The 13,248-nt window shown below is 43.7% G+C and overlaps 1 protein-coding gene across 1 annotated transcript in view; it reads right to left on the bottom strand.

Annotated features, from left to right (window-relative positions):
- Nucleotides 1-13,248, bottom strand: part of CLCN6 (chloride voltage-gated channel 6) — a 174,404-nt gene that overhangs the window by 86,349 nt on the left and 74,807 nt on the right. Inside the window, exon 9 of the mRNA XM_053691466.1 lies at nt 12,422-12,480. Within this exon, the coding sequence (XP_053547441.1) occupies nt 12,422-12,480 (59 nt within the window). The remainder of the gene's footprint in view (nt 1-12,421; nt 12,481-13,248) is intronic.

Here is a 13,248-nt window from a genome sequence, read left to right as displayed (position 1 = left end):
ACGCCGACATTTTTGGCGCAAAATAACGTCAAAAAATGACGCAACTTCCGGCGACACGTATGACGCCGAAAACGGAAATGAATTTTTGCGCCAAAAAAGTCCGCGCCAAAAATGACGCAATAAAATGAAGCATTTTCAGCCCCCGCGAGCCTAACAGCCCACAGGGAAAAAGTCAAATTTTTGAGGTAAGAAAAATATGATAATTAAAGCATAATCCCAAATATGAAACTGACTGTCTGGAAATAAGGAAAGTTGAACATTCTGAGTCAAGGCAAATAAATGTTTGAATACATATATTTAGAACTTTATAAATAAAGTGCCCAACCATAGCTTAGAGTGTCACAGAAAATAAGACTTACTTACCCCAGGACACTCATCTACATGTTTGTAGAAAGCCAAACCAGTACTGAAACGAGAATCAGTAGAGGAAATGGTAAATATAAGAGTATATCGTCGATCTGAAAAGGGAGGTAAGAGATGAATCTCTACGACCGATAACAGAGAACCTTATGAAATAGACCCCGTAGAAGGAGATCACTGCATTCAATAGGCAATACTCTCCTCACATCCCTCTGACATTCACTGCACGCTGAGAGGAAAACCGGGCTCCAACTTGCTGCGGAGCGCATATCAACGTAGAATCTAGCACAAACTTACTTCACCACCTCCCTTGGAGGCAAAGTTTGTAAAAACTGATTTGTGGGTGTGGTGAGGGGTGTATTTATAGGCATTTTAAGGTTTGGGAAACTTTGCCCCTCCTGGTAGGAATGTATATCCCATACGTCACTAGCTCATGGACTCTTGTTAATTACATGAAAGAAATTAAGTGTTCAATCTCCAAGCAGTCAGCTTCAGAGAAACTAGATTTGAATGAAGGAAGGGTCCCTGAAGTAAAAGGTCCTTCCTCAACGGAAGTCTCCAAGGTGGAAAAAGATGACATGTCCACCAGATCTGCAAACCAGATCCTGCGAGGCCACGCCGGTGCAATGAGGATCACCGACACCCTCTCCTGCTTGATTCGAGCAATGACTCGAGGTAGAAGAGCAAACAGAGGAAATAGGTATGCAAAACTGAAATTCCAAGGTACAGCCAGGGCGTCTATCAGTACAGCCTGAGGGTCCCTTGACCTCGACCCCTACTTCGAAAGCTTGGCATTCTGCCGAGATACGTTGAGATCCAATTACGGCTGACCCCATTTGAGAATCAGGCTGGAAAACACTTCTGGGTGGAGTTCCCACTCCCCCCCGGGAAAGGTCTGCCTGCTCAGGAAGTTCGCCTCCCAGTTGTCCACTTCTGGGATGTGGATCGCCGACAGACAGCAATTGTGGGTCTTCGCCCACTGAATTATCTTGGCTACCTCTGTCATGGCCAAGGAACTCTGCGTTCCTCCCTGATGGTTGATGTAAGCCACTGAAGTTACGTAGTCCGACTGATGAACCGAGCCGAGGCCAACTGGGGCCAGGCCAGAAGAGCATTGAGGATTGCTCAGCTCCAGAATGTTTATGGGCAGAACAGACTCCAACTGAGTCCAAGTTCCCTGAGCCTTTAAAGAGCCCCAGACTGCTCCCCATCCCAGAAACCTGGCATCTGTTGTCACAATCACCCAAGAGGGTCTGCGAAAGCAGGTTCCCTGGAAAAGATGATGCAGAGGCCACCAAAGAAGAGAATCCCTCGTCTCCTGCACCAGCTGTATTCGCCAAGACAGATCCGCATAATCTCCATACCACTGACTGAGCATGTTTAACTGCAGAGGTCTGAGGTGGAACCGGGCGAATAGTATGATGTTCATAGCTGCTACCATCAGACCGATTACCTCCATGTACTGAGCCACTGATGGCCGAGGAGAGGACTGAAGCGCTAGACAAGAATCGAAAATCTTTGATTTCCTGACATCTGTCAGATTTCATTGATAGGGAATCTATTATGGTTCCCAAGAAAGCTACCCTTGTATTTGGAACTAAGGAGCTCTTTTCCAAATTTACGTTCCATCTATGAGATCGCAGGAAAGATAACAACATTTCCATGTGGGATCTTGCTTGTTGAAAGGATGGCGCCTGGACCAGGATATCGTCCAGATAAGGCGCCACTGCAATGCCCCGTAATTGGAGCACCGCCAACAGGGATCCCAGAACCTTTGAGAAGATTCTGGGAGCTGTAGCTAGGGCGAAAGGAAGGGCCACAAACTGGTTTGTCTAGAAATGCAAACCTTAGAAACTTGTGATGATCCCTGTGGATGGGAACATGCAGGTATGCGTCCTTTAAATCTATTGTCATAAATTGACTCTCTTGTAACCAGAGGAAGAATGGAACGAATTGTTTCCATCTTGAAGGACGGCACTCTGAGGAATTTGTTTAAACTCTTGAGATCTAAAATTGGTGTGAAGTTCCCTCCTTCTTGGGAACCACAAACAGATTGGAATAGAACCCCAGTCCTTGTTCCTGCATCAGAGAGGTCCCGAACACAGCATAAGAATGCCTCTCTTTTACCTGTTCTACAGATAATCTTGAGAGCAGAAACCTGCTCCTGGGAGGAAAGTTCTTTAACTCTAGTTTGTATCCCTGGGACACTATGTCTACCGCCCAGGGATGCTGAACATCTCGAACCCAAGCTTGAGTGAAGAAGGAAAGTCTGCCCCCCACAAAATCTGGTCCCGGATCGGGGGCAGTCCCTTCATGCTGATTTTGATTCCATAGTAGGCCTTTTGGATTGGTTTCCCTTGTTCCAAGACTGATTGGGACTCCAGGAAGGTTTGGACTGTTCTTGCTTGGAAGAGGAAGCTGAAGAATTTCCCTTGAAATTTTGAAAGGAACGAAAATTACTCTGACGTCCCTTTTGTTTGTTTCTCTTATCTTGAGGGAGAAGATGACCCTTTCCTCCCGTAATGTCAGACATTATTTCCGTCAACCCCTGTCCAAACAAGGTCTTTCCCTTGTAAGGAATCGCTAAAAGTTTAGACTTAGACGATACATCCGCAGACCAAGGTTTTAACAATAAGGCTCTGCGGGCTAGTACCGCAAAAACAGAATTTATGTTTACCTGATAAATTACTTTCTCCAACGGTGTGTCCGGTCCACGGCGTCATCCTTACTTGTGGGATATTCTCTTCCCCAACAGGAAATGGCAAAGAGCCCAGCAAAGCTGGTCACATGATCCCTCCTAGGCTCCGCCTACCCCAGTCATTCGACCGACGTTAAGGAGGAATATTTGCATAGGAGAAACCATATGATACCGTGGTGACTGTAGTTAAAGAAAATAAATTATCAGACCTGATTAAAAAACCAGGGCGGGCCGTGGACCGGACACACCGTTGGAGAAAGTAATTTATCAGGTAAACATAAATTCTGTTTTCTCCAACATAGGTGTGTCCGGTCCACGGCGTCATCCTTACTTGTGGGAACCAATACCAAAGCTTTAGGACACGGATGAAGGGAGGGAGCAAATCAGGTCACCTAAATGGAAGGCACCACGGCTTGCAAAACCTTTCTCCCAAAAATAGCCTCAGAAGAAGCAAAAGTATCAAACTTGTAAAATTTGGTAAAAGTGTGCAGTGAAGACCAAGTCGCTGCCCTACATATCTGATCAACAGAAGCCTCGTTCTTGAAGGCCCATGTGGAAGCCACAGCCCTAGTGGAAGGAGCTGTGATCCTTTCAGGAGGCTGCCGTCCGGCAGTCTCGTAAGCCAATCTGATGATGCTTTTAATCCAAAAAGAGAGAGAGGTAGAAGTTGCTTTTTGACCTCTCCTTTTACCAGAATAAACAACAAACAAGGAAGATGTTTGTCTAAAATCCTTTGTAGCATCTAAATAGAATTTTAGAGCGCGAACAACATCCAAATTGTGCAACAAACGTTCCTTCTTCGAAACTGGTTTCGGACACAGAGAAGGCACGACTATCTCCTGGTTAATGTTTTTGTTAGAAACAACTTTTGGAAGAAAACCAGGTTTAGTACGTAAAACCACCTTATCTGCATGGAACACCAGATAAGGAGGAGAACACTGCAGAGCAGATAATTCTGAAACTCTTCTAGCAGAAGAAATTGCAACCAAAAACAAAACTTTCCAAGATAATAACTTAATATCAACGGAATGTAAGGGTTCAAACGGAACCCCCTGAAGAACTGAAAGAACTAAATTGAGACTCCAAGGAGGAGTCAAAGGTTTGTAAACAGGCTTGATTCTAACCAGAGCCTGAACAAAGGCTTGAACATCTGGCACAGCTGCCAGCTTTTTGTGAAGTAACACAGACAAGGCAGAAATCTGTCCCATCAAGGAACTTGCAGATAATCCGTTTTCCAATCCTTCTCGAAGGAAGGATAGAATCTTAGGAATCTTAACCTTGTCCCAAGGGAATCCTTTAGATTCACACCAACAGATATATTTTTTCCAAATTTTGTGGTAAATTTTTCTAGTTACAGGCTTTCTGGCCTGAACAAGAGTATCAATAACAGAATCTGAGAACCCTCGCTTTGAAAAGATCAAGCGTTCAATCTCCAAGCAGTCATCTGGAGTGGGACCAGATTCGGATGTTCGAACGGACCTTGAACCAGAAGGTCTCGTCTCAAAGGTAGCTTCCATGGTGGAGCCGAAGACATATTCACCAGATCTGCATACCAAATCCTGCGTGGCCACGCAGGAGCTATCAAGATCACCGACGCCCTCTCCTGATTGATCCTGGCTACCAGCCTGGGGATGAGAGGGAACGGCGGGAATACATAAGCTAGTTTGAAGGTCCAAGGTGCTACTAGTGCATCTACTAGAGTCGCCTTGGGATCCCTGGATCTGGACCCGTAGCAAGGAACCTTGAAGTTCTGACGAGAGGCCATCAGATCCATGTCTGGAATGCCCCACAGTTGAGTGATTTGGGCAAAGATTTCCGGATGGAGTTCCCACTCCCCCGGATGCAATGTCTGACGACTCAGAAAATCCGCTTCCCAATTTTCCACTCCTGGGATGTGGATTGCAGACAGGTGGCAGGAGCGAGTCTCCGCCCATTGAATGATTTTGGTCACTTCTTCCATCGCCAGGGAACTCCTTGTTCCCCCCTGATGGTTGATGTACGCAACAGTCGTCATGTTGTCTGATTGAAACCGTATGAACTTGGCCCTCGCTAGCTGAGGCCAAGCCTTGAGAGCATTGAATACCGCTCTCAGTTCCAGAATGTTTATCGGGAGAAGAGATTCTTCCCGAGACCAAAGACCCTGAGCTTTCAGGGATCCCCAGACCGCGCCCCAGCCCATCAGACTGGCGTCGGTCGTGACAATGACCCACTCTGGTCTGCGGGAGGTCACCCCTTGTGACAGGTTGTCCATGGACAGCCACCAACGGAGTGAGTCTCTGGTCCTCTGATTTACTTGTATCTTCGGAGACAAGTCTGTATAGTCCCCATTCCACTGACTGAGCATACACAGTTGTAATGGTCTCAGATGAATGCGCGCAAAAGGAACTATGTCCATTGCCGCTACCATCAAACCTATCACTTCCATGCACTGCGCTATGGAAGGAAGAGGAACGGAATGAAGTATCCGACAAGAGTTTAGAAGTTTTGTTTTTCTGGTCTCTGTCAGAAAAATCCTCATTTCTAAGGAGTCTATTATTGTTCCCAAGAAGGGAACTCTTGTTGACGGAGATAGAGAACTCTTTTCCACGTTCACTTTCCATTCGTGAGATCTGAGAAAGGCCAGGACTATGACCGTGTGAGCCTTTGCTTGAGGAAGGGACGACGCTTGAATCAGAATGTCGTCCAAGTAAGGTACTACAGCAATGCCCCTTGGTCTTAGCACCGCCAGAAGGGACCCTAGTACCTTTGTGAAAATCCTTGGAGCAGTGGCTAATCCGAAAGGAAGCGCCACGAACTGGTAATGCTTGTCCAGGAATGCGAACCTTAGGAACCGATGATGTTCCTTGTGGACAGGAATATGTAGATACGCATCCTTTAAATCCACCGTGGTCAAGAATTGACCTTCCTGGATGGAAGGATTGTTCGAATGGTTTCCATTTTGGACGATGGAACCTTGAGAAACTTGTTTAGGATCTTGAGATCTAAGATTGGTCTGAACGTTCCCTCTTTTTTGGGAACTACGAACAGATTGGAGTAGAACCCCATCCCTCGTTCTTTTAATGGAACAGGATGAATCACTTCCAGAAGATAACCTTGGGAGACTATTTCTAGCGCCCAAGGATCCAGAACATCTCTTGCCCAAGCCTGAGTGAAGAGAGAGAGTCTGCCCCCCACCAAATCCGGTCCCGGATCGGGGGCCCGCATCTCATGCTGTCTTGGGAGCAGTGGCAGGGTTCTTGGCCTGCTTTCCTTTGTTCCAGCCTTGCATTGGTCTCCAGGCTGGATTGGCTTGAGAAGTATTACCCTCCTGCTTAGAGGACGTAGCACTTGGGGCTGGTCCGTTTCTGCGAAAGGGACGAAAATTAGGTTTATTTTTGGCCTTGAAAGACCTATCCTGAGGAAGGGCGTGGCCCTTGCCCCCAGTGATATCAGAGATAATCTCTTTCAAGTCAGGGCCAAACAGTGTTTTCCCCTTGAAAGGAATGTCGAGCAATTTGTTCTTGGAAGACGCATACGCTGACCAAGATTTTAACCAAAGCGCTCTGCGCGCCACAATAGCAAACCCAAAAGAATTAGCCAATTTAAGAGCACGAATTCTGTCCATAATCTCCTCATAAGAAGAAGAATTACTAATAATCGCCTTTTCTAGCTCATCGAACCAGAAACACGCGGCTGTAGTGACAGGGACAATGCATGCAATTGGTTGTAGAAGGTAACCTTGCTGAACAAACATCTTTTTTAGCAAACCTAATTTTTTATCCATAGGATCTTGGAAAGCACAACTATCTTCTATGGGTATAGCGGTGCGCTTGTTTAGAGTAGAAACCGCCCCCTCGACCTTGGGGACTGTCTGCCATAAGTCCTTTCTGGGGTCGACTATAGGAAACAATTTTTTAAATATGGGGGGAGGTACGAAAGGTATACCGGGCCTGTCCCATTCTTTATTAACAATGTACGCCACCCGCTTGGGTATAGGAAAAGCTTCGGGGGGCCCCGGGGCCTCTAGGAACTTGTCCATTTTACATAGTGTTTCTGGAATGACCAGATAATCACAATCATCCAAATTGGATAACACCTCCTTAAGCAGAGCGCGGAGATGTTCCAACTTAAATTTAAAAGTAATCACATCAGGTTCAGCTTGTTGAGAAATTTTTCCTGAATCTGAAATTTCTCCCTCAGACAAAACCTCCCTGGCCCCCTCAGACTGGTGTAGGGGCCCTTCAGAAACAATATCATCAGCGTCCTCATGCTCTTCAGTATTTTCTAAAACAGAGCAGTCGCGCTTTCGCTGATAAGTGGGCATATTGGCTAAAATGTTTTTGATAGAATTATCCATTACAGCCGTTAATTGTTGCATAGTAAGGAGTATTGGCGCGCTAGATGTACTAGGGGCCTCCTGTATGGGCAAGACTGGTGTAGACGAAGGAGGGGATGATGCAGTACCATGCTTACTCCCCTCACTTGAGGAATCATCTTGGGCATCATTTTTACTAAATTTTTTTATGACATAAATCACATCTATTTAAATGAGAAGGAACCTTGGCTTCCCCACAGTCAGAACACAATCTATCTGGTAGTTCAGACATGTTAAACAGGCATAAACTTGATAACAAAGCACAAAAAACGTTTTAAAATAAAACCGTTACTGTCACTTTAAATTTTAAACTGAACACACTTTATTACTGCAATTGCGAAAAAGTATGAAGGAATTGTTCAAAATTCACCAAAATTTCACCACAGTGTCTTAAAGCCTTAAAAGTATTGCACACCAAATTTGGAAGCTTTAACCCTTAAAATAACGGAACCGGAGCCATTTTTATATTTAACCCCTTTACAGTCCCTGGAATCTGCTTTGCTGAGACCCAACCAAGCCCAAAGGGGAATACGATACCAAATGATGCCTTCAGAAAGACTTTTCTATGTATCAGAGCTCCACACACATGCAGCTGCATGTCATGCTGTTCTCAAAAACAAGTGCGCCATACCGGCGCGAAAATGAGGCTCTGACTATGATTAGGGAAAGCCCCTATAGAATAAGGTGTCTAAAACAGTGCCTGCCGATATTATTTTACAAAAAATACCCAGATTAAATGATTCCTCAAGGCTAAATATGTGTAAATATGATCGATTTAGCCCAGAAAATGTCTACAGTCTTAATAAGCCCTTGTGAAGCCCTTATTTACTGTCTGAATAAAAATGGCTTACCGGATCCCATAGGGAAAATGACAGCTTCCAGCATTACATCGTCTTGTTAGAATGTGTCATACCTCAAGCAGCAAAAGACTGCTCACTGTTCCCCCAACTGAAGTTAATTCCTCTCAACAGTCCTGTGTGGAACAGCCATGGATTTTAGTAACGGTTGCTAAAATCATTTTCCTCATACAAACAGAAATCTTCATCTCTTTTCTGTTTCAGAGTAAATAGTACATACCAGCACTATTTTAAAATAACAAACTCTTGATTGAATAATAAAAACTACAGTTAAACACTAAAAAACTCTAAGCCATCTCCGTGGAGATGTTGCCTGTACAACGGCAAAGAGAATGACTGGGGTAGGCGGAGCCTAGGAGGGATCATGTGACCAGCTTTGCTGGGCTCTTTGCCATTTCCTGTTGGGGAAGAGAATATCCCACAAGTAAGGATGACGCCGTGGACCGGACACACCTATGTTGGAGAAACCTGAAATCTTTGCTCCCAGTTTGTTAACCTGCAGGGAAGCATCTGTAATAAAGGAATTGGCCAACTTAAGGGCCTTTATCCTATCCTGGATCTCTTCCAGGGGACTGCCTGTACTAATAGCATCAGACAACGCATCAAACCAATATGCCGCCACACTAGTGATGGTAGCAATGCCCACTGCAGGTTACCATTGTAAACCCTGGTGTACATACATCTTCTTGAGTAACCCCTCTAATGTTTTGTCCATAGGATCCTTAAAGGCACAACTATCCTCTATGAGGATAGTAGTTCTCTTGGCTAGAGTGGAAATTGCTCCGTCCACCTTGGTTACTGTTTGCCAAGCCTCCTTGATAGAGTCCGCTATGGGAAACATCTTTTTAAATATAGGGGATGGAGAAAAGGGATACCCGGTCTCCCATTCCTTAGCGATGATCTCAGTAGCTCGATCTGGTACAGGAAAAACCTCCACCAAGGAAAGTACATCAAAATATTTGTTTAGCTTACCGGATTTCTTAGGATTAACTACAACCATGGTGTCACTGTTGTCCAATGTAGCTAAAACCTCCTTGAGTAACAGACGGAGGTGTTTAGCTTAAACCTGAAAGATACAACTTCAGAATCAGCAAGATGAATTACACTGTCAGAATCTGAAATTTCACCTTCAGATGCTACCGAAGTATCTTCCTCCTCAGGCTTCTGGGGGGGGGGGGCATTTGAAATAGCAACAACTGCGTCAGAAACCTTGCTTACTGAATGTTTATTTTTCCTCTTACGCTTTCCCTGCAACATGGGAAAAGCAGACAACGCATCAGAAACAGCAGAAGACATAAGGGAAGCAATGTCTTGCAACATAACTCCAGGAGGAGTTATAGAGGAAGCGCAGGGCACTGCATGTGTGGGCGGTAAAATTTGGGACGCTTGAGGAGAAAGCTGCGGCATATATTGAACATTGTCATTAGACTCCTGAACAGCATCTGCCTTAGAAAATGTTGGCTCAGAAAAAAGTTTATCTTAGTAAGTTAAAGTTCTCTCAATACATGAGGAACAGAAAGAGATTGGTGGTTCCACATTGGCATCAAAACAAAGAATTGACATTTTGCAAAGCCTCTTGGTCCATTCTGACTCACAATGGATCAAGATAGCAAATAAAAAAACTAAATTTTTTTAATAAAAATTAACACTTTCAATTTTAAACTAACTTTTTTACTTTTTTATCTGCAGAAAGGTTAAGCTAACTAAATAATCCTGCATAACACCTCTACACCTCAGCAGACCTTGCTGAGGTGCCTACCTGCCCTGCTGATACCGTCTCTCACTGTTAGAAACCATCCCTTCCAGCAACAGATCCGGAACTCGGTAGAAGTAATGGAAGACCGACCTCCGGTCCTAGAAATGCATGCCTCTCTTGAAAAGCATGCGTCACCTAAAATGAAGCTGTATTCTCCTTCCCTCCGGACTAGGAAGTGAAGGAGAAGTGGTGCGCAACTCAATTGCCACCTCCCATAGCCCCGCCCCTCATGAGCGTCTTAAAGAAAGTAATCTCCCGGGCGGCATATTGCTTCTAAAAATAACACAGCCAGGAGCCGTGAAACCACCTAAGCCCCAGAGCCAACTATACCTAAGTCCCAGTGCCTGCATCCAGCTGTCTGCATACTGTCTCCTCTATAGGAGAATTTATGCCGTTATACATAAAGGTCTCAGAAGGATTTTGGGCTCTTTATTATGTGTCCCATTGTTGTTAAATAAAGTGCCCAAATTTTTTCGGAGTCTCCTTTCATTACCCCAGAAAAAATCAAAGTCAGTACTTACTTCATCAATCTGCCAGACAGCAAGGCAGCTCACCAGGTTTGAGAGGTCCTCTCCCTCACATGGACCTGTGGAAAAAAAAGATAAAGACTGAGTAATTTTAGAGTTAGGGCAGCATCAGTATATGGGAGGCACAGTGATAATTATGACCCACAAGTTCACATTGCTCTAAAGCCACCACTGCTCTAGTGAAGAGAGCGATATGGACTACGGGCTACACCCTAGGACAAAGCAGCACAATCCTGCACTACTAAGAATAATAAAATCTTGCTTGAAGAATCTTTTCTAATACCTAACTTTACCACTTCCTTGCTCTAACATAGGCAAAGAGAATGACTGGGGTGGGAGGGAAGGGAGGTGATATTTAACAGCTTTGCTGTGGTGCTCTTTGCCGCCTCCTGCTGGGCAGGAGTGATATATCCCATTAATAATTAGATGATCCGTGGACTCATTGTGTCATTAGAAAGAAAAAAAGTTTCCAATTTACTTTCATCATCAAATTGCTTCATTCCCATATTCTGTGCTGAAGAGATACCTAGGTAGGTGTGTGCCGCACTACATGCAGGGAATAGTGCTGCCCTTGCAAATGGATAACATTCTTGCAAAACTGCTACCATATAGTGCTCTAGACGTGCACGCTCCTGAGCTTACTCAACAAAAGTTACCAAGAGAACAAAGGAAATTGAATAATAGAAGTAAATTAGACATTGCTGCTCTATCTGAATCCCGAAAGAAAAATGTTGGGTTTGATGTCCCTTTAAGATCTCATACAAAAATGTTGTGGCTAAAGATTATAATCTAAGGTACAGGGTACATTTAAGGATTGGAGAAAAGGGTAAACCATTTAGATGCCAGAGACGGTACAGGCGTCATTGCTGCAGCCACATTCCGGCCATGGGAACTTCACTATTGCAATATTTTGGCAGCAGGGTCAGTACCTCCAGCACAGTGCTCCAGAATACGCTGTTTTCTTATTTAATTCAGTGCATCCTGACTGTTATAATTACAGCACAAGGCTCAATTCTCTGTAACACCAGCATTACTGAGGTTATTAACTTTATAGATAAAGAACATTTGCAAATGTTACATCCAATTCCAAACCATAAGTTTATCATATTGCAAAGATTTTATTTTTGTATAATAAGATAATTGATCAACTTCATCTCTATCATCTCGCCCATGATAGCTCTGCCCTATCCAGTCCCAATCACACATTTCCATCTTTTTGACGAAAACCTCTCTAGGAGTGTGGAACAAGCACAATTTGTGCAAGGGTAGAACACCCAGTAGAAGTACCACTTGGGACTCACAGAGCACTGCAGGTGTCGAGCCGAAGCCACTGCTAATCCAATCAGCAGTGCTTGTTCCACATCTGAGTCGTGCAATTAGGGCAGCTGATTGGATCAACAATGGTTTCTGCTATGGACCAGCAGCGATATAAGGGGTAACAAGAGTCACTTCAACTGTGTACTTAACCCCTTTGGGGATTAAACACACAGTAGTGCAAGGTAGCTCTACAGAATTCAAGAGTGTCATTTTGTTAAAGTTTTTTCATCAAAGGACAAAGAAAGGACAAAGAAAAAAATACAAAGAAAGATACATTTGAATTAAAGCCCCTATAAAGTCTGACATTTATGTAAAAACTTCAGAAAAGTATATTTTATAGCTGAAAATAATTTCAGAGCAAATCCGTCAGATGGAAGTTAGCTTTTCGGTCGCATGGATTTATAGGATTACTATCCTTTGTGTGCACAAACTGAGCAATTACAGACACTCCGTGATAAAAAATACACAGAAAAAGATGTAGAGAATATTCAGCTATAAACAGACTGTACTGGAGCTTTTGACACCGCTTATTAACGCACCCTTGTTCAATACCTGTCACTACGGAAGTATGGAAAGTTGAAGCGAATCTTCTGGAACGTAATGCTCTGAAACTGAAAAACAACAAACGAGAAACGATTTTATTGGAAAACTATAGTCACAAAGCGAGAAATAATTCATATGAATATGGCTCTATGTAACTGCAGCTGAAAAAAACTGCTTCCCCTACACAAACAGGTCATGTCCCCAATGGGAAAATAAATGTGATTATTTAAAAGGGACAAATAATTTAAACATTAGCAGCAAAACTGCTCTAAGCGTGACAGATCTAATGATTACGTCTATTATATTTCCTTACATTAAACTCCCTCCTTGACCCATTGCAATCTGGAATTTGCCCCCAACACTTCAGACACAGCAACCGTTAGGGTTACCAAGGACCTACTTACAGCAAAAGGCCCCTTTTTCTCTGCTAATCCTCCTTGATCTGTCTAAAGCAGTGTTTACCAACTCCAGTCCACAGAACCCATAACAGGCCACATATTTATTATATCTTAAAGGGACATGAAACCCATATTTTTTATTTCATGATTCTTTCATGCAATTTTAAAACAACTTTCTAATTTACTTATTTTATATAATTTGCTTCACTCTCTTGATATCATTTGCTGAAAAGCATATCTAGATAGGCTCAGTAGCTGTTGATTGGTGGCTGCACATAGATGCCTTGTGTGATTGGCTCACCCATGTGCATTGCTATTTCTTCAACAAAGGATATCGATAGAATGAAGCAAATGAGATAATAGAAGTAAATCGGAATGTTGTTTAAAATTGTAACCTCTATCTGAATCATGCAATAAAACGTTTTGGTTTATTGTCCC

This window comes from Bombina bombina, chromosome 8 (genome assembly GCF_027579735.1).
Source record: "Bombina bombina isolate aBomBom1 chromosome 8, aBomBom1.pri, whole genome shotgun sequence".
NCBI lineage: Eukaryota > Metazoa > Chordata > Amphibia > Anura > Bombinatoridae > Bombina > Bombina bombina.
The sequence above is the reverse complement of the archived record's forward strand: the minus strand, read 5'-3'. Positions and strand labels throughout refer to the sequence as shown.